Genomic DNA, 21,486 nt, shown 5'->3' on the forward strand with positions numbered 1-21,486 from the left:
TTTCACTGAATTTTCACTGTTTTTCACCTCAAACCGCCTCTTTGGGCGGTGTTGTTGGGCCTGGAGGGGAAACTGAGGCACCTAGGGATAGTGACATTTTGGGGACAGAGACATCCCATAATGGTGACACTCCGGGGGCACTGCCACCTGAGAGATGGTGGCACTCCATGCATGGTGACACCCTGGGGACAGTGACACCGCACACACCCACGCGTCACCCTCCCCCCCGCTCCCGGTGACACACAGCCAGGCGGACGCACAGCGCTCAGTGTTTAATGGCAGGTGACGGTGACATGTGGTGATGAGGACACCCCACTTCCAGCAGTGGGTCCCTAAGTGCCCCCCGGGAACACGGGGCCACGTGGGGCCGTGGGCTCCACCCCGGGGCCATGTCCATCCTTGGGGCCATGCCCATCCCCACGCGGCGTGGTGTCACCATCGTCCCCATCTGTGACCCCGCTGCCACCTGGTGCCACGCTCAGGGCCTCCTCCTCCTGCAGCCCACGGCCGTCCTGGATGACGCTGACTTGGGTTGGAGACACCACCGCTGCGCCGTCCGTGATGTCACCTCCATGGGCACTGTCACCTCCATGGGCGCTGCCACCTCTGTGCCCCTGGTCACCTCCGTGTGCGCTGTCACAGCGCTCGGCCCCCACATCTGTCCCCTCGGCCACATCCCCAGTGCGACCCGGTGACCCCACGCCTCCTTCCTCCTCTGTCCTCTTCCTCGGCCGCCCGCGCCTGCGCTTGGCGCCGGCCTCGTGGGCCACCTCTGGGGACCGCTTGGTGGCCGCGGGGCGCTGGGCTGAGCCCGGGGGGCCATCGGGGGCCGCTCCGCGGGGGCTGTCAGCTGCAGGCACGGCCACGCCGGGCAGCAACACGTTGAGCCCCGGGGGCAGCGGGACGGCCACCTTCATGGTGCCCCCCAGTGGGGCGGCTGTCAGTTTGGGGGCCAGGACTGGAGGGGACGAGCACACGGCTGTGGGGCCGGGGGGGACGCGGGGGAGGAGAAGGGGCAAACGGGCCACCAGCGCGTTCACCTGGGGGCTGCTCGGCAGCCGGGGTGGCTCCGGGGGCTTCTTCTTGTCGGGACGCGGTGGGATGGTGGCCTTGGGGACAGTGTCCTTCTTGGTCTGTGGGTGGGACACAGCAGGAGATGGGGACATGGTGGGACACCAGGGCATAAGGGACACGAGGATGGGGGACAGAAGGAAAGCAGGGCCATGGGGACAGGGACACCAGGAGGACAGGGACACTGGGGGATGGGGACATGGAAATGGGGGTCACCAGGAGATATGGGACAGCAGGGGATGGGGGACATGAGCATGAGGGACACCAGGAAAGCAGGGACATGAGACACCAGGGGACAGGGGTCAGCAGAGGATGAGGGACATTGCATCCCATGTGGCCTCACCTGTGCCAGGCTCCGCTCGCCGCCCTCCGAGGCCTCCAGGCCATTCCTCTTGGCCAATGGCGGAGAGCGGCCATCGCGATGGGCCTTCTCTGTGCTCTCTGGGGACACGCAGTGGGGCATGAGGTGGGGATGAGCCCCACCGAGTGGGGACAGCGCCCAAAGCCATACCCACAGCCACCAAAATCCACACTCCTTGGGAACACCCATTGACCCACCTGAGACCACCATGGCCATGACGAGGTCGGCGCGGGCCGAGCGGGAGCTGATGATGTGCTGCTGGATGAGGAACTGGGCCACCTCCACGATGTTGTTGAAGGAACGTTTGAGGATCTTCTCGGCCCAGTCGCAGGTCAGGGCGCAGGCCGCCTCCATCACCTCGCTGGTGTAGGACTGCACCAGGTCCGTCAGCTCCGTGTGCTGCTGGTGGGACACCAGTGTCACCAGTGGGGCCAACACCGCCACGGTCACCGGTGTATGGAGACAGTGGAGCTCAACCCTTGCTTGCCCCGTGGGCACACATCCCTCTGCCCTACGCCTTTGAGCATGACCCGAAGAAGCAGACCACAAATCACCGAGTGATGGAGGACTTACAGTCTCTGTCACCTTGAGGTCCAGGCTGGGCAGCGGCGGCAGGCTGACCACCGTCTTCCTCCGGATCCCGCTGTAGCAGTACGTGTGGTGGGGTTAAGGGATGACAAAACACAACCGGGACAGCCGACTGCGCACTGAGCCTGCGTTCGGCACCAGGAGCCAGACCCCCTGGGAGCCACTAACACTGCCCAGTGCACGGACCCATCGCGACAGAAGGATATTTCGATTGCCCGCGGCCTCCCAGCCTCCTGGCCTTGATGTTGGGGAAGATCTCCCGGATGATCTTCCCAAAGTTAGCGGCGCTCAGAGGGCGGCAGCAGAGGTTATCGCAGTAGTGCCTGGGGGGGAGATTAGGTCAAAACCGCTGACCCCTCCTCACTGCTCCATGTTCCAAGAGCTGGTGTTAGGCATGGCCATTCCCAACCAACCCCAAGTGCCACCTGCCCCCAAACCAAGCCCCATGGGCGCTGCTCACCTGTAGGCATCGTAGACGTCCTGCTTGGGCAGGCAGGTGTCCGCGTGCTCCTCCAGGTGGTTCCGGATCCAGTTGCATGCGTGCATGTACTCAGCTGTGCTCAGTGAGCTCAGGTCCAGGCTGCTGCTGGGAACAATGGCACCGAGTGAGACGATGGGGATGACAGCACGGGGAGACAGAGCCCCCAGCACCCACCTCCTGTCGCCCAGGCTCGGCCCCGACGGCAGCTGGAGGTAGAGGTAGAGCTTGTCGCTGTCGGAGAACTTCTGGACATCTTGCTATGGGCGAAGGGTCCGTGCGGAAGGGAGGAGGGACCGGAGACAAAGAGAGGTGAAGGATCCAAAACAGGGCCAACGTTCATGGAGCATGTGAACCCAAAGGATTGTGAGCAGGGGCACAGCCTGCACGTGGGCTAAATGGGGCCTGGGGGGACTGGCAGGGGTCGTCCCATGTGGGGCTGAGGGAACGAGAGCTGAGCAGCTCCTGACCCTATAGGACATGGGATCGGGGAAATGGGATCCCAGTGTCTGGCTGGAAGAGGGGTTTGGGATCATGGAGGGGTGGGAACGCGGCGCTCCCCCACCCCACAGAGGCACTCACCAGGATGGCGTCAACTTTGTTCTGCACCGTTTTGCTGCAGGAGACAGACAGAAGGGACAGGGAGAAGGCATCAGGGCATGGGATGGCCCCGCTCTGAGGACCCCCGCCCGTGTCCTGCTGTGCTCCTGAGGAGCTCTACACTGATGTTCCCACCCCAAAAGTGGCACCGACTCTCATCCCTTCGGTCCACGGGGTTACAAATTCCCGTTTGGGATGCCCGGGCTAACGGGGAGCGCACTGCAGCCTTACGAGATGTTGCCCCGAAGTTTCTGCAGCAGTGTGCCCGGCTCCGCCGCGCCGCTCCGGGAGCCGCCGGGCGACAAAGAGCCCTTCTTGGTGGCCTGGGGGCTCAGCTCCTCGTCGGCCATGGCACTGGGGTCCTAGGGGGGAGAATGAAGAAATTCAGCCCCAAAATGGGGAGGGGACCCCCGCAGAGCCCACATCCCCCAGCGGTACCCACAGGGCTGGCTCTGCCCTCGGTCCCCGTGTCCCCACCCGGAGATGTGTCACCAGCACAAGGGCGATGGGACACAGGAGGGGACGGCGGGCAGCGCACCCCGCACCTGGCATGGGACGGGGATGGCAAGGGGGGGGGCGGAGGGGAGGTCCCAGGGGACCCCAGGGGACGGGAAACGGGAACGGGGACACCCGGGTATAAAGGACACGAGGATGGGGGACATCACGGGACAGGGACGCGGGGACAGGGGATGGAGACGCGGGAATGGGGGAAACCAGGGGACAGGTGACACCAGGGGGTGGGGGCAGCAGGGACACGTGGACCCCAGGACCCAGCAGCGGGGACGGCTGCCTGCGGACCGGGGGGACCCGAGGGCACGCGGACTCCACCGGTGACAGCGACCCCGGCAGCGCCGCGCCCCCCCGGCCCGCACCCACCTGCGGGCTCCGCTCTGCCCCGTCCCGTCCCGTCCCGCACCTCCTCGTGCCGCCGCCGCCGCCCCGCGCGCACCGGGAACCGAAAGTGCTGCACCCCTCGGCGGGGCCGCCGGCAGCTTTTTTCTGATTGGTTGAGGCGCCGAAGATCTGCCCGGATACTGCGCCGCGCTTTAATGTGATTGGCTGCTCGCGTCTGTCCTACCCGGATACAAGCGGGGCTGAGCCGTTGAGCGGCAGGGCGCGAGCTGAAGTCTGCCTAGCAACAGCTCCTGATTGGTGGAGCCAAGGGAGGGGACCTGGGGGGGTAAACGAGAGGTGCGCGTGCAGCGTGTGCAGTGCGCGAGCAATATGCGTGCAGTGTGCGTGCAGTGTGCGTGCAGTGTGCAGCGTGTGCATGCGTTTAGTGTGTGCGCGCATGCACTGTGCATGCAGCGCGTGCAATGCATTCATGAGTGCAGTATGTGTGTGTGCAGTGCAGTGTACATGTGTGCACTGTCCATGCAGCGTGGGCCTGCAGTGTGTGCATGCGCACCAACAGGGCTCAGCTTTTGGGGAACAAACGAAGTTAAAGAAAAGGACAGAGATGAGGAGCGGTGGTGCAGAGGTCTCTGCTTTATTGCGGGGCCCAGCTGTGGGGTGCTCGGGGCTGATCACTGCACCCTCTCCCACACAGCTGTGCAGTGTGATTTTTGGCATGGGAGGAACTTGGGGGCTGCAGGGCTCCAGGAGTGGGCTGGGATGCAGATGTGGGATGTGGGGTGCGGGGTATGGGATACGGGGAGCAGGGTGTAGGGTGCAAGATGCAAGGTAGGGGAATGTGGGGTATGGGATGTGAGCTGTGGGCTGTGGGATGCGAGGTGAGGGGTGCTGGATGCAGGAGGAGAGATGTGGGGTATGGGATATGGGATGCAGGATATGGGGCGCGCAGTGTGGGGCGCAGGAAGCTTTTTGGGTGGAGCTCCAGTTTCACCGTCCCGCTGTGCCCTCAGCACTGGTACGGCTGCAGGAGTTTGGCTGATGGCAAAGCTGCGATGTGGGGCAGCGCCCACCAGCAGGAGGTGGCGGCGGGTGGCCCTAAACCCAAATGTCAGAGGTGCAGTCCCCGCCGGGGTAGCGCATCTCGTGCGCCATGCAGGGCCCGCCCGGCTCCTTCCCGAAATCCACCAGGAAGTCGTGGTTGACGGTCAAGCCGCCCTTCTCTGTGTCCACGTCGATCTGCAGCATGACGGAGCCTTCCCTGCGAGGGGAGGCGGGGGGGTCAGGGGGCACAGCCTCTCCCGTCACGGTGAGCACCGCCGCCGGGCGCCCGCCCGCTCCCACCTGATGAGGTCGGGGTAGAACTGCCGGTCCCAGGCGCTGTACAGCGACGTGGTGACGTAGAGCCGCTTCCCGTCCAGGCTGAGCTGGATCATCTGGGGGCCGCCCGGCACCTTCTTGCCCTGCGGGAGGCGGAGGGGAGATGCGGTGAGCAGGGGATGGTGGAGCAGAAACAGAGGGTCCTCTGTGCCCGACCATGGTATTGTCGCATGGGACGTGATGGAGAATAACCAGGACCTCACCACACAGCTGTGGTGTCATCCCATGGGTCACGGTAGAGAAACACAGGGTCCATGCCACCCAACCATGGTGTCATCCCATGGGACCCGGTGGAGAACCACCAGAATCTTGACACTTGGCCATGGTGTCATCCCATGGGACACAATGAAGCAGAAGCAGGGGGTCCTTGCCACCCAGCCATGCTGTTGTTCCATGGGACATGGCAGAAAGCCACCCAGCCTTGCCACCCGGCTGTGATGTCATCTCGTTGAACGCGGTGGAGCAGGACCACAGGGACTGGATGCTCCCCATCCTCACCACCGCAGCCCCACGTAGTTGGAGGCTCAAGGTGGAGGTGGGAAGAGCAAAGTGGAGCTCACCTGGATGACAAAGGGCTCCGGTTGGCTCTGCAGCTCCTCATCTCTGAGCACGACCACAGGCCCTCCTTTGGAGATGCTGCCCCCCACAAAGACCTGCGAGACAGAGGTGACACAGCGGTGGCACGGGGCTGGTCACCCCCCAGGCAATGGGGTGAGCTGGCCGCTGCCTCACCTGTCCCACCAGCCTGGGCCTGTGGGTGTCGGAGATGTCGTACTGGCGGACATCGCCGTGCAGCCAATTGCTGAAGTAGAGGAACCTGTCGTCCAGCGAGATGAGGATGTCGGTGATGAAGCCTTGGGGACGGCATGGCACAGTCGCACATGAGCAGCACGGCGGGCAGTGGGTACACAGCCGCTCGTGGGGACACACTCACCTGGCATGTCCGGGAGCAGCCAGCCCTCCACCTTCTTGCTGGGGACCTGGATCACCTTCTCGGCTGCCCAGTCACCACACTGCGGGACAGAGCATGGCCCCGCAGGGCTCAGAGCGGGCAGGAAAAGACCCCAAGGTGGGGGACGCCTCATGCACATCCACCATTGGAATGCTGCAGGAAACCTCACGTCTGGTTCTATAGGGCCAGCAGAGGAGCTGGGGCCTGGGGCAGGGCTGTGGGGGCCAGGAACCTGTCTGGCTTTCCAACTGGATTAACTGGTTTGGTCAAAGAGGTTCTCCTCGTCCGGTTTGTTGTTACACACAATAAACACTGAGAACATTGCTCGTGCTGTGGTAAATCCACAACAAAGGTTTAAATCCTCTGAATCCCTTCATCCCAGCATAAACCACTGCTAGTCAGAACAGGTCCTGCAGCTGCAGCCCGGCTCGCGTCCCAATGTGGGGACAGCACCCTCCCAGTGCGTACCTCGGTCTTGTAGAAGCGGTGGATGGCGCTGCTGATGGTGCAGCCCACGAAGCCCTCGGCTGCATCGGGATTGTGCAGGAAGCGAATCTCCAGCGGCGCCGCGTCCTCGCCCACGTCGATGGCCTGCACGTAGGTGTGGGTCGTCCAGTCCCACACATTGAGGCGGCGGCCGTAGCGCCCTGGGAGGGGGCAGGGGGTTCAGAGGGGACGCTGTGGGGAATGGGGCCACCAGCAGACGTGCCATGGGCCCAGGTGAGCTCTATGGTCCCCAGAGCAGTTGACGGAATCATCGAGTTATTAAGGTTGGAAAAGACCTCTGAGATCACAAAATCCAACCATCACCCTGTCCCCATTCATAGAATCATTAAGGTTGGAAAAGGCCTCCAAGAACATCAAGTTCAACCCATGGTGAACTCGATGATCTTGACACGGTGGTCAACCCATCACCAGAATGCCAACTAAACCATGGCCTGAAGAGCCACGTAACATCACTCCTGTTGGGGTCCCACCAGGGAAGAATCTCATGAGGAGGAGACCCAAAGGGCAGAGCCACCTCTGGGGGTGTCAGGCTGAGGTGGGGGTTCACCCCTCATCCCCACAGCTGAAATCCAACCCCATGCGCTACTGCTCAGTAGCAGCACTTGGGTGGAAGCACTGCTGCTTGCAGCCAAAGTGCATTCACATTAAATCCAAGTGAGCTCTGGGAATTTGTGTGAAAGACAGCAAGCAGTCTGCCTCAGACAGAGTGCTCTACATCTGCTAGACCGGCAGAAGAGGGCTGAAATTCGTCCTTGTGGCAGTGCTGCTCAGCACCTCTCCCCTGGAGTACTTCGACAACAATTTCCTCACCTTTCTTCAGGTCATTTGGGTTAAACCCATATCCCAGGCACTTTGGGATTCCCCACTCCGTGCTGATCAGGACATTGTGGCGCGGTTGGTACCAGAAGTCGTAACCCATCGGTGGGTTTTTGTCGCCCTTCTCCCAGTTCCCCTTGATCTCAAAGGTCTCTGCATCCAACAGAATAAAGCCACCTGGAGGAAAACCAAACATGCCTTGGTGGTGAGGAAACCACTCGGATGAACCGTGTGTTGTAAGACAACAGAATACAGAGTGAGGTGTTGCAGACATCTTGGGATGGCGCTGGATATGGGACCGCTCGCCCGGCCCCGTACCTTTCCCGTTGCCGGCCGGGTCTCCCAGCGTGCTGATCATCACCTCGCCGCTGCCCAGGCAATGGGAGGTGTGCGGGTAGCCCAGGTCGCACTGCCAGAAGACGTCCTCCGGATTGATGACCTGTAGGATTGCGCAGGCACCAGCAGCTCCTCCATGAGCTGTCCCAGGTGGTACAGCACTCACTGGGTTCTCAGGGCTGGTGGGGCCAGCACGGCCTCCAAGGTACCTTGAAGAGCCTGGGAGCTCGTGGGTCAGTTCCCACATCTACCACATAGATGCGGGAGGAGATCAGGCTGGGGAGGATCAGGCGGTTCCTCTTCTTGGTGGTGTCCCCAAAGCAGCTGCTGCAGGTGTTCCAGCCCGAGTGGTGCAGCTCATCCCCCAGGTTGGGCATGGGCAGGCGGTGGATCACCTGCAAAGCCCCAGTCCCACTCGCACCGGGTGGGTTGGTCACTGCCACCCGTTCAGTGCTGAGATGAAGCCTTTGGTACCTGGCTATAGTGCGGAGACCTGGGGTCAACATCCACAGTGGCCAGAAAGTCGGGTTTGTCCCTGCCCGTGTTCCTGTAGATGCAGGGCACGTACACGATCTCCTCCCGCGGACCTTTCAAGATAGAAACATTGGTTGCATCAGTGTTAGCAGGAACAGCCGGATTCCCATGTCCCTGCCAGCCGGGCGCTGGAGGTGGCTGCCCTGGGGGGCTGGGCTCGTTGGGTTTGGGGTGTCCTCCTCCCTGTGGTTTGCCATGGCCTTGGGTCACCCCACCGGTCTCATGAACCAAATTGTGCTGTGTTCTCAGACATAGGGTCTGATTTTGGGGTGGTGCTGTGTGGAGCCAGGAGTTGGACTCAATGATCCTTCCAGCTCGGGTCCCTTCCAATTTGGGTTGTTCTATGGGGTCCATTCCAGCTCAAGATTTTCTATGATTCTGTGTGTCTCATTTCCACCATTTCCATCAAGCCTTAAAAATACATGAGAAGTGCAAAGGTGGAATGCTCATCAGGCTGAAGCCAAGGGCACGAGGTCCCCCATGTGTCCCAAAGATCCCACTGAGCAGTGACAGCTCTGCTGGCTCCCGGGCAGAGCATGGTGACTGCACCCGGGGACCCACAGCACCCCAACCCCTCCGCCTCCTCACCCTGCGGGGGTGGTACCCACATCAAAAAGTGCTGACAAAGCAAAGCCAAGCCAAGCGAGGGGGAGGAACTGGTCTGAGAAATGCTGAGGAGGAGAAAGAGGTGGAAAACAGGGAGAGGTGATCTGGGAGCTTGGAGCTGATCCAAAGCAGCAATAGCTGCTGCCTTTTCAGCACTGTGCCTTTATCAGCCCTTTATCAGTCTTTAAATACTCAGTTCTTCGCTGTTGTTTGCTTTGCTGAAAGATGTTTCGGGGATGGGAATCACAGAGCAGCACTGAGCTCCAGGACTGAAGTTTCGGAGTTGTGCTTGCTAAGCGCTGGGGAAGAGGATTAAGGGAGGGACTGCAGCAGGTGACGCTTTCCCTGAGCTCTTCACACGAGAGCACGGAGTTCTGGCAGCGCAGCCAGAAGGATTTCCAGGCAAAGCACCCAAGCAAGCATCTTGGGAGGGCGGATTTTACTGCAGGAGGTTCTGTGCAGTCACCCGGAGCAGAGCGTGACGCCGTGTTCCCGAGGGTGTCCAGAAAATCCGGAAATTCCCTCCCAGCCTTTTCACTCCCTGCAGATCGGAGTGGTTTTAGCTCCTGGTGGTGGGCTCGCAGCAATACCATTCCCTCTGGGAAACTCCCTCATTTGGTTCTGCCCTGCAAAGCCTCGGGTGGCTTCGTGCAGGTTGTGGCCCATCCCAAGCTATTCTGAAGTATGAAAGGTTCTGACAGCGTGATGCAACTGAAGCTTGGCCCCAGGACGAATGCTTCCCTAGCACCTGCTGGGAACCTCCTCTGTGGATGGAGTTCATTGATAACACCTTGAAAGCATCTCTGTCATCTTCACCTTCACCAGGCGCCAGCACAGGGCTCGTCCCCAATCCCCGCGCATTGCACTCACCTTTCATTGCGTCCAGAGGAGAGGCGTAGCCGGGACCACATGCTCCACACTGGGCTGCATTAGGAACAAGAAGGAATGGCAAGAAGATGGCAGTGAGAGTTTTGAAAGCCTTTTCTGGCAAAGGCTGAGTGCCTTGTTGGAGCCACTGTGGTCCGAGAGCAGCCCCCGCGGCAGTGGGACATCATCAGCCCCAGGCAAGGCAGGCAATGGTCCTCCAGCCCCCACCATGAGGTCTCCGAAGATGAAGGTGGACCTCCAGGGTGAACCAGGCTGCCCACATGCACCCAAACAAGTCCCCAGGCTCACTGCCTCCAAAAGGATTCCTCCAAAAGGCATTAAAGATCAGGTGGACTGGGCGCTGAGCACCTGATGGAGCTGTGGATGTCCCTGTTTGTTGTGGGGGGTTGGACTGGACTGTCTTTAAGGGTCCCTTCCAACTCAAATAATTCTGTGATTCTGATTCTGTGGCCTTAATGATCATCCATGGAACCATGGGATGGTTGGGCTGGAAAGGTCCTTAAAGGTCAACCGTGGAATGGTTGGATTGGAAGGGTCCTTATAAATCCTTATAAACCGTTTAAGAGCCCCTTCTAACTCAAAGGATTCTGTGATTCTGTTTCTGTTCTTCCCCATTTATGATGGCAAGCCTGAGGAGAGGGAGAAAACCCACATCAAACCTTACAACTCAGCTTTGCTGACTCAGTTTCTTGTTTGCTTTTGAAGGTTTTCTCCCTGAGGAGAGCATGTTCTGCGTGAAGCACAGGGCACGGGGCTGCTGCTCCTCACCCGGAGCACCGTGGAGCCTCCCCTTCTCCCTTCCCCTGCGGAAAATGCCCCACCAAACCCAAACTTTGCACTGAGGGCTCCCTGCCAAGGCATGGCACAGTATGTTACAGATGCATAAAAACGGGAATAAGTGGACGAAAAGCGGTTAGAACGCTTTTAATTATCAGTATGCCTAAATGCTACCTGGCAGAGGAGAAAAGGAACCCTCTCCAGGCAGAGGAAACACCACACTCATCCCCACGTGTGAAAAGCTTTATGCTTTCAGGGTGTCCCAGGAACAGAACCTCCAGGAGGAGATTTGGAGGAGCTCAGAGCAGAGCGAGCGGGCAGCCGGCCACCACAGCCCCATGTACGCAGAGAGGTCACTTACCAGAGCCGGAGGCTGTGCTGGACATCATCTTCTGGTGGGGAATGCAAGGAGCTGGTTCCGCCTGCATGCTGCTGCCCGGAGCACGTTGGTGAGGAGACGCGTCTCCGCGGGGCTGCAATATATAGGGAGAGCAATGGGGAGAGGGCTGGTGTGAAAAGGACACCGAGGGAGGATCCCCACGCCCCGGGGTGTGGGAGGCACCGGGGCAGCGCTGGAAATGTGCGGGGAAGTATTTCAGAACCTCCTCTCCTCCCACGGATGGAAGGCGCCTGGTGGTGGCTGCACTCCGCAGTGCACACACTGAGAATGCAGAGGGGATTTCGGGCACGGGGAGAAATGGGGCAGCCCCTCTCCTGTGGGTGCCTCCTGGAAGTGCTGTCGGGAGCTTCCCCGTGCGGTGCCCCCCAGTGAGACACAGGCGAGCGCTGACACTCCCAACTGCAGAAATAAATAACTTAATGAGGTTGCAGATATTAATCGCCAAGTGAAAATTAAAAGTGGGGACTGGGTTTCTTATAATTGCAGGGTGAGTGCTTGCCGTGCGACGGGGATGGGAGAAGCGATGCAGCAGGTTTCCCCATGACACATCCGACGTCGGCTGCTGCCTCGGGCAAAGCTTCACCTGCAGGTTCCTGTCCTGTCCTCAGCGCCCACCCCAGGGGGAGAGCCTGGACACAAAGCCCTCTCCACCCAAAGACTGGCAACAGAAAGGCCCATGGATGCAGCATCTAGGCCTCCTGCCCCACCTCCACCTCCTGGGGCTCGTCTGATTTCTTTGTGTGCTTGGAACCGTGATGGGAGCTGTGGGGCCATGAGGAGCAGTAGGGCCTTGAGGAGCTGTAGGGCCATGAGGAACAAGAGGGACATGAGGGGCTGTAGGGCCATGAAGAGCTGTAGGGCCTCGAGGGGCTGTAGGATAAAGGAGATGCAGGGCCATGAGGAGCTGCATGCCACCATGAGGCCTCCCCTCAGCCTCCCCAGCTGCTCTGGGCCAAACAAACCGATGAACCTCAGCAGCTCTTCACACACCTTGCCTTCAGACCCTTCCCCATCCGCAGCCCTCCTGCCTCTTATCCCCCAGCCCGTACACAGACTCAGTGCTGCCCTGTCCCATGTTCAGACTACATGCATAAGTGAACAGCCACATGAGCAAAGGGCCATGTTCTCCAAAGACATACGTCAGGACCCAAAGGCCTGGGAACAGGCCCATGCCTGAAGCACAGTGCCCACATCCACTGCACCCAGCAATGTCTCCCACCCGAGGTTCTCCACCCGGAGCTCAGGATCTCATCTCACATCATCCTCTCTCGTCCAGGAGAGAAGAGCCCACCCCAGAGGGCGAGTTCTTCCAGAAGTCCTGCACACCTCATTTTGGAGGCTTACTTTCCTCCTAGGAACATGAAGGGTGCCATAACTTTGACTCTGGGAAGCGTGAAGGAAGGCAATGAAGTTGTGTTCTTCCAAGAACATGAAAGGCTGAAACTTAGAAGCATACTCTCTATCCCCTAATTTGTGCAGTCTCCAAACTAATTATGGCTGCAAATTGTGCCTTTGTGGAGAGTCTCGAGGCAAACGGGCCTAATGGGAACATGGGTGGGTGTGCAGTAGGGTTTGCGCTGCGCATCCCTGGGGCAGTGATTGCTGTCCTGCTCAACAAGCAGGCTTCTATTGCGTGATGGGGCTCTGGCATCTGCAGATAAAGATCCTTCCATGAAGGAAGACGTGAGAACCAAGGTGATGCAAAGAAGACTTTTATTCATGTTTGAAGCAGAACACAAGAAAACCAGCCTCAGGAAACAGGCATCCCTTTCTGATTGGAGCACTTTGCACTCCTTCAGCAACACAACACCTTCTGGCCCAGGCACTGGCATGTGCCAGCGAGTTCCATGTGCCCCTGTGCCAGGGAAGGACTACCCAGGAACAAACGTGGCTGAAGAACAGCAACTCAGACAATGTGGGCACTTCACCTTCTCTGGCCTTCATTAGCACGTGAGAGCAAGCTCCAAATCGTGACAGGGAGCCCAACAGCTTCCAGCAGGCTCTGAATGGCACGGCGAGGATGCAGACATCGCCCGAAAGGCGCTGTGCGTAGTGCATGGCTCTAAGTCTGAGCAAGGACCTGAGCTCAGCCCTGGGAAGCACTCCCAGGGAGTTGTGTGCACGGAAAGCAAAGGCTGCCTGGCCTGGCTGCAGAAAGGTAGATTCCAGCAAGGAACGGGGCCCCCAACCCAATCACCCTACGCTCTGTTTGGTGGCTGCATAAAGACTAGAGAGAAGAAGGGATCCACTTCCACGGCACCTAGGCCAAGATGTCAGAGGTGGAGTCTCCGGAAGGGAAGCGGATGTCGTGGGCAAGGCAAGGCCCGTTGAGTTCCTTTCCAAAATCCACCAGGAAGTTCTTGTTCACCGTCAGGCCTCCTTTCTCCGTGTCCACATCGATCTGCAGCATGACAGAGCCTTCCCTGCGAGGGGCGATGGAGCAGCATTGCAGACCAGAGCAGCGCTGCATGACCCTTCCCATTCCCACCCACGGGGGCACCCAAGAGAGGCCCTTCTCCTCCCGGAGGTCTCTTACTTGACCAGGTTCGGGTAGAACTGCTTGTCCCAAGTGCTGTAGAAGGAGTTGGTGACGTACAGCCTCTTGCCATCCACGCTGAGCTGGATCTTAGCAGGGCCGCCGTACACCCTCTTGCACTGGAGGCACAACAGAGAGCAGTGATGTCGCTGGCTCCTTCCTTTCAGCAGATGAGCAAAAGCAGGAGCAGCAAAACAGAGAGCAGAGCAGAGCCAAAGCCCAGAGGACGCCGTAGCGCAGAGCCGCAGCGCTCACCTTGATCACCAAGGGCTCCGGCTGGCACTTCAGCTCTTCATCTCTGCACACCGTCACGGGCCCGCCTCGCAGGATGCTGCCTCCCACAAACACCTGTAGGCAAGGCAAGGAGACGCGTGGTTTGGTGCCTGAGCACCACCACCCACTGCTACGGAACCACGAGTGCACCCTCCTGCCCCCACCTCACCTGTCCCACCAGCCGGGGCTTGCAGTTCCGGGAGATCTCGTACTGGCGGATGTCCCCGTGCAGCCAGTTGCAGAGGTACAGGTACTTGTCGTCCAGGGAAATGACCAGGTCGCTAGGGAAGGCTGGCAGGGCACAAAAGAAAGAGCTGTGGGTGAGGCAGCATCCCCAGGAGACATCCTGCACAGCTCAGCGCGCCGGCAGGAAACGGGGAGCAGCACGGAGGGCACGCTCACCCGGCATCTTGGGGAGAATCCACCCCGACACGTCCTTGGCTGGTATCTGGATGGCCTCATCCACGGCCCAGCTGTCTCTCTGTGCAAGAAACACATCGTCTGACACCAGCGGCCAGGCTGGGATTCCTCGCTGCCGTTCAGCTCCCAGCCCTCCATCAGGGGAGCCTCAGCCGGTCCCAGAGCCGGGGCCGTGGGGCTGCTGGCACAGCACTTGCCTCGCACTTGTAGAAGCGGTAGACGATGCCGCTCAGGGCACAGCTGACGTAGCCCTCGGCAGCATCGGGGTTGTGGAGGAACTTAACGCTCAGGGGCAAGGAGTCCTCCCCCAGGTCGAAGCACTGCGTCAGGGTGCGGCAGGACAGATTCCACACGTTCAGGCGGCGCCCAAAGACCCCTGAGGAGAAGGAGAAGCGAGTCACAGGAGGGGAGGGCAGCCCTGGGGACGGGTGATGCCTACACACGCTCTGCCTGTCCCCTGTCTCCATCTCCAGCCCATACTATGAGCACGTCTGCATCCGCCCATGCACCCGGTGAGCTCTGGCCCAGCACCTCCAAACGCGTTCCCTCACCTTTCTTCAGATCATCGGGGTTAAATCCACATCCTGCAATTCTTGGGACCATTCCGGCAGTGCTGATGAGAACGTTGTGGCGCGGCTGGTACCAGAAGTCATAGCCCGTTGAGGGGACCTCACACTCATGTTCCCAGTTTCCCTTCAGCTCAAAGGTCTCTCCATCCAGCACAATAAATCCACCTGTGGCACCAGAGGGAAGCACAACGGATCGCTCTAAATACGAAGGATGGATGGTGTATTTCCATAACTCCAAAGACCAAGCTCCTCTGAATGCTTTCTGCCCTGAGATACTCAGCTGCAAAGACTCTACAGCTTTTTATTTTGTGTAAGACCATGTGTAGTGCAGCTTTCCATCTGAGCTGTGCAGAATTTTCTGGACCAAAAATCGATCCCAACTTCAGATCCCAGTTCTTCGCTTTAGTGTGCATGCAGTGACCGAGATACCCATGCCGGCTGAGCTCACTCCATCTCCCCTTTCTTAAGCAGGGATGGATGAACCCTTGCTCAGGCAGTGAGACTGACTGCATGGATCTGCAGAGGGCAGCTATTCCTCTAGCACTTCTCTTCATTTCCCCATGCTGCACCTCATGCCTGTGGGCAGTTATGGTTCTTGTAGCTGCCATAGCTGCAAAGAAATACTCTGAGTTCTCAACAGTTAACTCTCATTTGATGTTTGAAACTCTGGAATTCTGTGGGTTGTAAGCCTCTTATTTTTCTAACAAGAATCATGTTATTGGAATGATCAAGAGAAAAAATACCTTTCCCATGGCCAGCTGCATCCCCCATGTTGGCGATCAGAATGTCACCATTGGGCAGACTGTGAACTACACAAAGGTGGCCCTTGTTGCACTTCCAGAAGACATCCACTGGCTCAATCATCTGAAAAACAAGGGGACACACATGTAAACCTCTGACTGATCAGCTCATTTCACCCTTTTGGGGTGAAAAAGGCAGAGCTTTTTACCATATGGGGCTTCTGAAAATACCAGGTGGCCTTGCTCATGCTTGGAAAGAAGAAGAGCAGCCACTGAGCTCTCCTTTTCACGGACAACACGTATGGAACAACAGCCAATGGGCAAGAGCTCATTTGTCCACCTCTCTATGAGGGGTACTGGTATGGGGTGTGTGACATGATCTCCAGTTACTGGACACTCCCTGAATGCAGTAGGGAAGAAAGTGATGATGGGAGTCTTCTTTGGTCTGATGGAGAGAGGTGAGAGGGAAACATGCCCCACCTCTCTAAAACAAGGGGGTGAGAGAAGAAGAGGGGAGGACCTTCCCCCGCTGTGTTACTCCAGAAGCACCAGCTCACAACCTATTTGCAACAACTTGCTGGAGTCAGTCCAGGCATACCTTACACACTGTGGGAGCCTGGCACTGTGAACCCACATCCACCACGTAAATACGGGAAGAAATCAAACAGGGGAGAATCAGCTTGTTGTTTTTCGTTGTGATATTGTCAAAGCAGACTTTGCCAGCGCTCCACCCCGAACAATGCAGCTCGTCTTTGAGGTTGGGCATGGGCAGGCGGTGGATCACCTAGGCAGTCAAAGGTAGAGTCAGGGTTTATTCTGGGGGGGTGGGAGGAAAAGGAGATTTTAATGCAGGCAGATATTTCTGACTCTGTACCCTCCCTGTGACTGTGGCTGGGACTGTCTAGAGACTTAGGGAGGAGCTCTGTGCTCCTTGCACTGTGCACTGCCCTTTGGAGGGTCCTGGGTGCAGCTGACCAGGGTGGAGCTATGAAAGATTCACTCAGTAGTTCCTCACCCCATGGCATTAAAATTCAGAGAATTACGTGTGAAGAAATGATGATTATCATCCTGACAAATCAGGTGTGTTCCTCTGCAAGATCCTCCTAGGACTGGACTTTTGAACTTTTGGAAATCTGTATTTTCTGTAAAGTGTGTTTTCTTCTAATCTCTTGCAATAGCGGACTGATCTGGTAATAAATACAGCCTTGATGTGGTCAATCAGCCTTAGCAGCCTTCAGAGACAGGTAGATGCTTTCCCATTGGGGATGAGAGCAGACAGGCTGGGGCGGTGCATAACAGAACATCTCTGAAATTGCAGAGCACCAGAAACACGCTGAGACCTGCAGAGTTCTGGGAACCCTCAATGGCTCAGCAGTCACCATTGTCCCTGAGGAGCAGCTGCTGGAAGGGTGATTCAGAGCATGTGCTCAAACATTCCCTTGTCGCAGCAAGGTGCAGCGATGTCGCAGCGATGTGGTTCAGGCACACAGAGGACAGTGGAGGCAGCAGGAGGTTCCTAGCAGGCAGCATCTCAATTCGGTGCATATCCCCAGTGGAGAAGCAAGAAGAAGATGTGCATGGCAAAACTCTCAAGATAGAGCCAGGAGACAAACAGCTTAAACAGGAATCGAGAGACAAGAGTCAACCCAGAGACAGATGGAAAGATCGAGAAAGACGAGATGGCAGAAAGCATAAACAGAGTGGTTGGCAAGCAAAAGAATTTCCACACCAGAAAAGAATAATTGTTGTGGATCTGGAAAGACAGAGCCGGCAGTTGGTCATCAGCCCAAGAAAAGTCTGGGCACAGGTACCTGGCAGTAATATGGAGACCGGGGGTTGAGATCAATGGTGGCCAGGAAGTCAGGCTGGTCAATGCCTGTTTCTCGGTAAGTACATGTCACGTATGCAACCTCCTCTCTAGGAGCTAAGTACACAGAAATCTTCTGTTAGAACATGCCATGAAAGAGCAAGAAAGGCAAATAAAAGCATCAGGAGACTCTCAGTTATAGACTGAAGCTAAGACAGAGACCCACCTTCAGAGCATGCCTGGTAGCACTTGGGTTTCACAACATCCGGGCAGCTGGGGTACTGGTAGCACTGAACTCTGCATCGGTCTGAAGTGAGAAAAAGAAAAGAATGAAATGGGAAACATCCATGTCCTTCAGTGGTGCCTATTTCAGAAGGCTCTGTCCCACTCAATGGGCTTCTCCCACCCTGGCTGACAACAGGGACCTCTGGAACCAGCGTCTCCTTTTGTGGTGGCACCAAGAGATCTCAGGTACAGGAGAGGAATCCTCCTCCAGGTGCTGCTGGGTACCATAGAATCATGAAGGCTGGAAACGACCACTGAGATCATCAAGGCCAACCACTGAGCCATCACTACCATGCCCACTAAACCATGTCCATGGGGTATCACAGATCAGGGCACTGCTCCGTTCCCTTCTGCATCCTCTGAGACCTGCACTCATCCCGGGTCCATCAGCAGGGATGGAGAGAGAGTTGACATGGAGAACCATGTCAGCACTGAAAGTCTAGCAAGGAGAATAGTTCTGGCTTGTGTTCTAGCAATTCCCCAGCAGAAGAGGAGCCCAGATCCCACAGCCAAATGGAAATTGATTTTCAAAGCCCAGAGAGGCCCCTGGAAACAGAGTGCCAGGGAGGCTGCAGAGCGTTCTTACCCATGCTGACGGCCTTCTGGTTCACTCTCACCAAGACGGAGGTGCTGGAGCTGGAGGAGCAGCTTGCTGTGTGCCTCGCTGGAGTGGATGTGTAGAGGCAGGGCTCTGAGGGGCCTTATATACATGGCAAAGGGGTGGGGGGCACCGAGCAAGCTGCCAAGGGAGGAGCAAATGCTCCCAAGCATTGGGAGGTGCCAGACCAGCGCTGTGGCTTGTTTCCGCCTTGCTACCCAGCAATCTAGAGGAAAAATCTGCTGCTCCGTGCAGGTCCTTTCCTCAAGCACAAGCCACCCTATCTGATTGTGGGGCTCTGCTCATGCCCAGTGGGACTTGGCCAGGCTCTGCTGGCCTCCATGGCCCAGGCAGGACAGCAGCTAATTAACAGCCGTCCCCCATCCCCAGGTTCCAGCCATACCAATGTGCAGAGCTTGCAAATTCCACGTGAGGGATGAGAAGCCCAGCTAGATAATTGGCCCCACCAGCAGCTGCTGGAAATTACGAGCCTTGAGCTCAGTGAGGCCACCAAAATCTGGACCCTGACAGACAGCACGTCTCTGGCTGAGGGCTGAGATGAAGCCATGAAGCTTTGGGGCAATCCTGCACCACGTAACAGCTGCACCTTGAGCAGCTCCAGGGGCAGTGACTCCATCCCCTCCCTGGGCAGCCTGTGCCAATGCACCAGCACTCTTCCTGAGAAGTTTTTCCAAATATCAAATCTGGACCTCTCCTGGCACAACTTGAGGCTGTCACCCTCGTCCTTTCATCATTACCTGGGAACAGTTTTGAGGATGGGATGATCACCTCCTGCTGCTGCTGGCTGCACTATTTCTGATACAAGCCAGGATGCCACTGGCCTCCTTGGCCACTTGAGCACACTGCTGGCTTGTGTTCAGCCAGGTGCCAGCTAACACCTCCAGATCCTTCTCCTCTGCGCAGCTTTCAAACACTGCCCCAAGCCCATATCAATGCATGGGGCTGTTGTGACCCAAGTGAAGGACCAAAGGCTCATTCCTTGGACCTGGCTCACTATGGTCATTATTTGCCTGGATGACACAAAGCACAACCCTGCACAAGAAGCAGCTGCTGCTCCATCAGAGGCAGTTTCAGGGGTCAGTTGCAGCCCTGACAGCATGCTTTTGCTGCATGTCTCACTGCACCTTCCTCTTGCACAGGAATAACTGCTAATTAGAAAGATCGTTAGTCTTTTACTCATTAATAAAGTTTGCTGGTCATCGCATTTGGCTTTTCTCGGTGACGTCTTTGGCATCCCTCACAAAACCAAGCTGTGGGGTGTAGAATTTTCTAATTAAACCTGATAGGAGGAAGGGGAAGAGCAGGCTCAGCAACAGCAACGAGCAAGAAAGCGATGGTTAGTGGAGAGCAGCACAACTTTGCAACATATCCATAACCCCCACATCAGAGCAGGAGGGACAGGGGAGGGATGGGACAGAGAGCTCTGAGCAGATCCACGGGGGGCGATGGGGCCACCCTTCCCCACTACAGCCCACAGCTACAACCAGACAAGCCCATCAAAAACCCACATCCTCAGGTTGTGATTTCAGGCACTGGGTAATGAGAACTTCGGGCTGCCACCAAATGGCCCCATGGTGTGCAGCCACAGGGACACTGGGCACCGAGTCACTTCTTGGCGGTGCAGCTTTCTGCCGGATCAGCTCGTTGACACCAGAGGTCCAAATTCCCAATACTGCTGTTAGTCAGGCTCCAAGTTTGTAAAAAATGAGGTTGAAAATGTCTGATGATCATCTGCTCGTGGAGATGAGAATGCAAACCAGGAATACACATGCAGAGCAGAGTCATTTCATACTTCTCCGTATGTAGCAAGCCACTTCCTTACACTCCTGGCCCCAAAAGCGGGATGTTGGTCTTTACCAGGTAAGCAGCAAACTGAAGCAGCAGAGCAAAATGGGTTTCTTTAGTGGCGATTCTCATCACGATTCCTCTGGCTTTGGTGAAGCAGAAACCCCTCTCCATTCTGTAACTTTCCAAGCTAACAACTGGGCTGTATTACATATCGCTCTCTTCTTGTGCTCACTGCAGATTACTTGTCCGGGAAAGGAGCTGGCAGCAGAACTACAAATGAATCTGCAACCTCAAGTTAGCAATGAATGAGTGAATACTGGGAAATGTTGTGACTGATTGAGGAGTAGGTGAGCTGCACTGCGCCCTGCTGTGCCCCCCAGAAGATCACTTTCTTTAATGCCAGCAAATACAGCTGTGCTGATACACACAGAGGCAGCTTGGAAGGAGCTCCACGAGGGTGGGTCTGTTCACTTCTTTCTCCACATTACTTCCCAAGAAATCATTATGTCAACAAACAGTGTCAAATCGTGTGTGCAGACCCAGAGTTTTATGTGCTAGCAAGTAAGGTTGGATTTAGGCCAATGGGTAAATCCTCTGCGCTACGCTGAATGAACATTTCAGGATCATCTTTTCACGCTCCTTATATACTGCAGCCTACTCTACATCCACCAACTTATGTTTGTTTGCTGCATGACACCACTCCACTTGGACAAATGTGGGTGGGACGCTGCTCAGTCGTTGGTGTAAGGATCCACAGCACAGTGGAATATTTCCCAAAAGTGGGCACTGGTTGATGGCTGAAATTCCGGAGTCTGCTTCCAATGGCCTCTGACTGCATTCCCTGAGAAAATTCCCTACAGCCAGCGGAGGGGTTGTCAGTACCACCACGATCTGCAAGCTTTTCTCTTCCTTCTCTGGTTTGCGATCCGGGGTCGCGTCGCGCTCCCTGCGCGCTGTGTGCGCTGTGTGCGCTGTGTGCGCTGTGTGCGCTGTGTGCGCGGATGGATGCGCTGCGGCGCAGGGACAGGTTGCGGTCTGCCCTCGTGTGGCCGTGGGGGGGAGCACCGCGTTCAGAACTTGGTCGCACAGTTGGAAATAGTTGGAAAAAAATATATATATACCTATATGGGCTCTGGGTTTCTGAGTGCTCCTCTGCTCAGGAAATTGCAGTGGGAGCAAGGGTGGCTTCAGCAAAGAGAAATCCCTCACCGAGCGAGTTCCAAGCACACGACCCTGCTGCTTCCTGAAGAGACCTCGTATTTTACGCTCTTTGGAACAAAAAAATGCTGAAGTGATAAAGAGA

The 21,486-nt window shown here is 57.2% G+C and overlaps 3 protein-coding genes across 9 annotated transcripts; all 3 read right to left on the reverse strand.

Moving 5' to 3' along the window:
• On the reverse strand, positions 254-4,111 carry RFX5 (regulatory factor X5). Of its 6 annotated transcripts, none has more exons than XM_021376576.1 (10): positions 3,975-4,111; positions 3,330-3,460; positions 3,081-3,114; positions 2,676-2,758; positions 2,481-2,603; positions 2,227-2,343; positions 2,006-2,087; positions 1,630-1,834; positions 1,415-1,512; positions 254-1,133 (listed from the first exon to the last, which is right to left on the reverse strand). In XM_021376576.1, exons 2-10 carry the CDS (start codon positions 3,446-3,448, stop codon positions 333-335), a joined length of 1,662 nt encoding a protein of 553 aa, XP_021232251.1. In that variant the 5' UTR covers positions 3,449-3,460; positions 3,975-4,111; the 3' UTR covers positions 254-332. The 6 variants fall into 6 exon arrangements, with proteins under 6 accessions (XP_021232251.1, XP_021232252.1, XP_021232248.1 ...); XM_021376577.1 differs by having other exon boundaries at positions 1,630-1,831; positions 2,481-2,606; XM_021376573.1 differs by having other exon boundaries at positions 2,481-2,606.
• Positions 4,567-21,369, reverse strand: LOC110387893 (selenium-binding protein 1-A-like). Of its 2 annotated transcripts, none has more exons than XM_021376581.1 (12): positions 18,363-21,369; positions 17,718-17,798; positions 17,496-17,608; positions 8,151-8,336; positions 7,924-8,044; positions 7,600-7,782; positions 6,751-6,929; positions 6,265-6,343; positions 6,063-6,184; positions 5,891-5,983; positions 5,295-5,413; positions 4,567-5,211 (listed from the first exon to the last, which is right to left on the reverse strand). In XM_021376581.1, the coding sequence occupies exons 1-12, from the start codon at positions 18,364-18,366 to the stop codon at positions 5,049-5,051; spliced, it is 1,443 nt and encodes a 480-aa protein (XP_021232256.1). In that variant the 5' UTR covers positions 18,367-21,369; the 3' UTR covers positions 4,567-5,048. The 2 variants fall into 2 exon arrangements, with proteins under 2 accessions (XP_021232256.1, XP_021232255.1); XM_021376580.1 differs by lacking the exons at positions 17,496-17,608; positions 17,718-17,798; positions 18,363-21,369 and adding exons at positions 8,416-8,528; positions 9,952-10,005; positions 11,108-11,274.
• LOC110387895 (selenium-binding protein 1-like) lies at positions 12,798-15,372 on the reverse strand. Its single transcript, XM_021376584.1, has 7 exons — positions 14,927-15,372; positions 14,573-14,751; positions 14,358-14,436; positions 14,125-14,246; positions 13,938-14,030; positions 13,683-13,801; positions 12,798-13,569 (listed from the first exon to the last, which is right to left on the reverse strand). Exons 1-7 carry the CDS (start codon positions 14,976-14,978, stop codon positions 13,407-13,409), a joined length of 807 nt encoding a protein of 268 aa, XP_021232259.1. The 5' UTR covers positions 14,979-15,372; the 3' UTR covers positions 12,798-13,406.

Source organism: Numida meleagris, chromosome 24, assembly GCF_002078875.1.
Source record: "Numida meleagris isolate 19003 breed g44 Domestic line chromosome 24, NumMel1.0, whole genome shotgun sequence".
Taxonomy (NCBI): Eukaryota; Metazoa; Chordata; class Aves; order Galliformes; family Numididae; genus Numida; species Numida meleagris.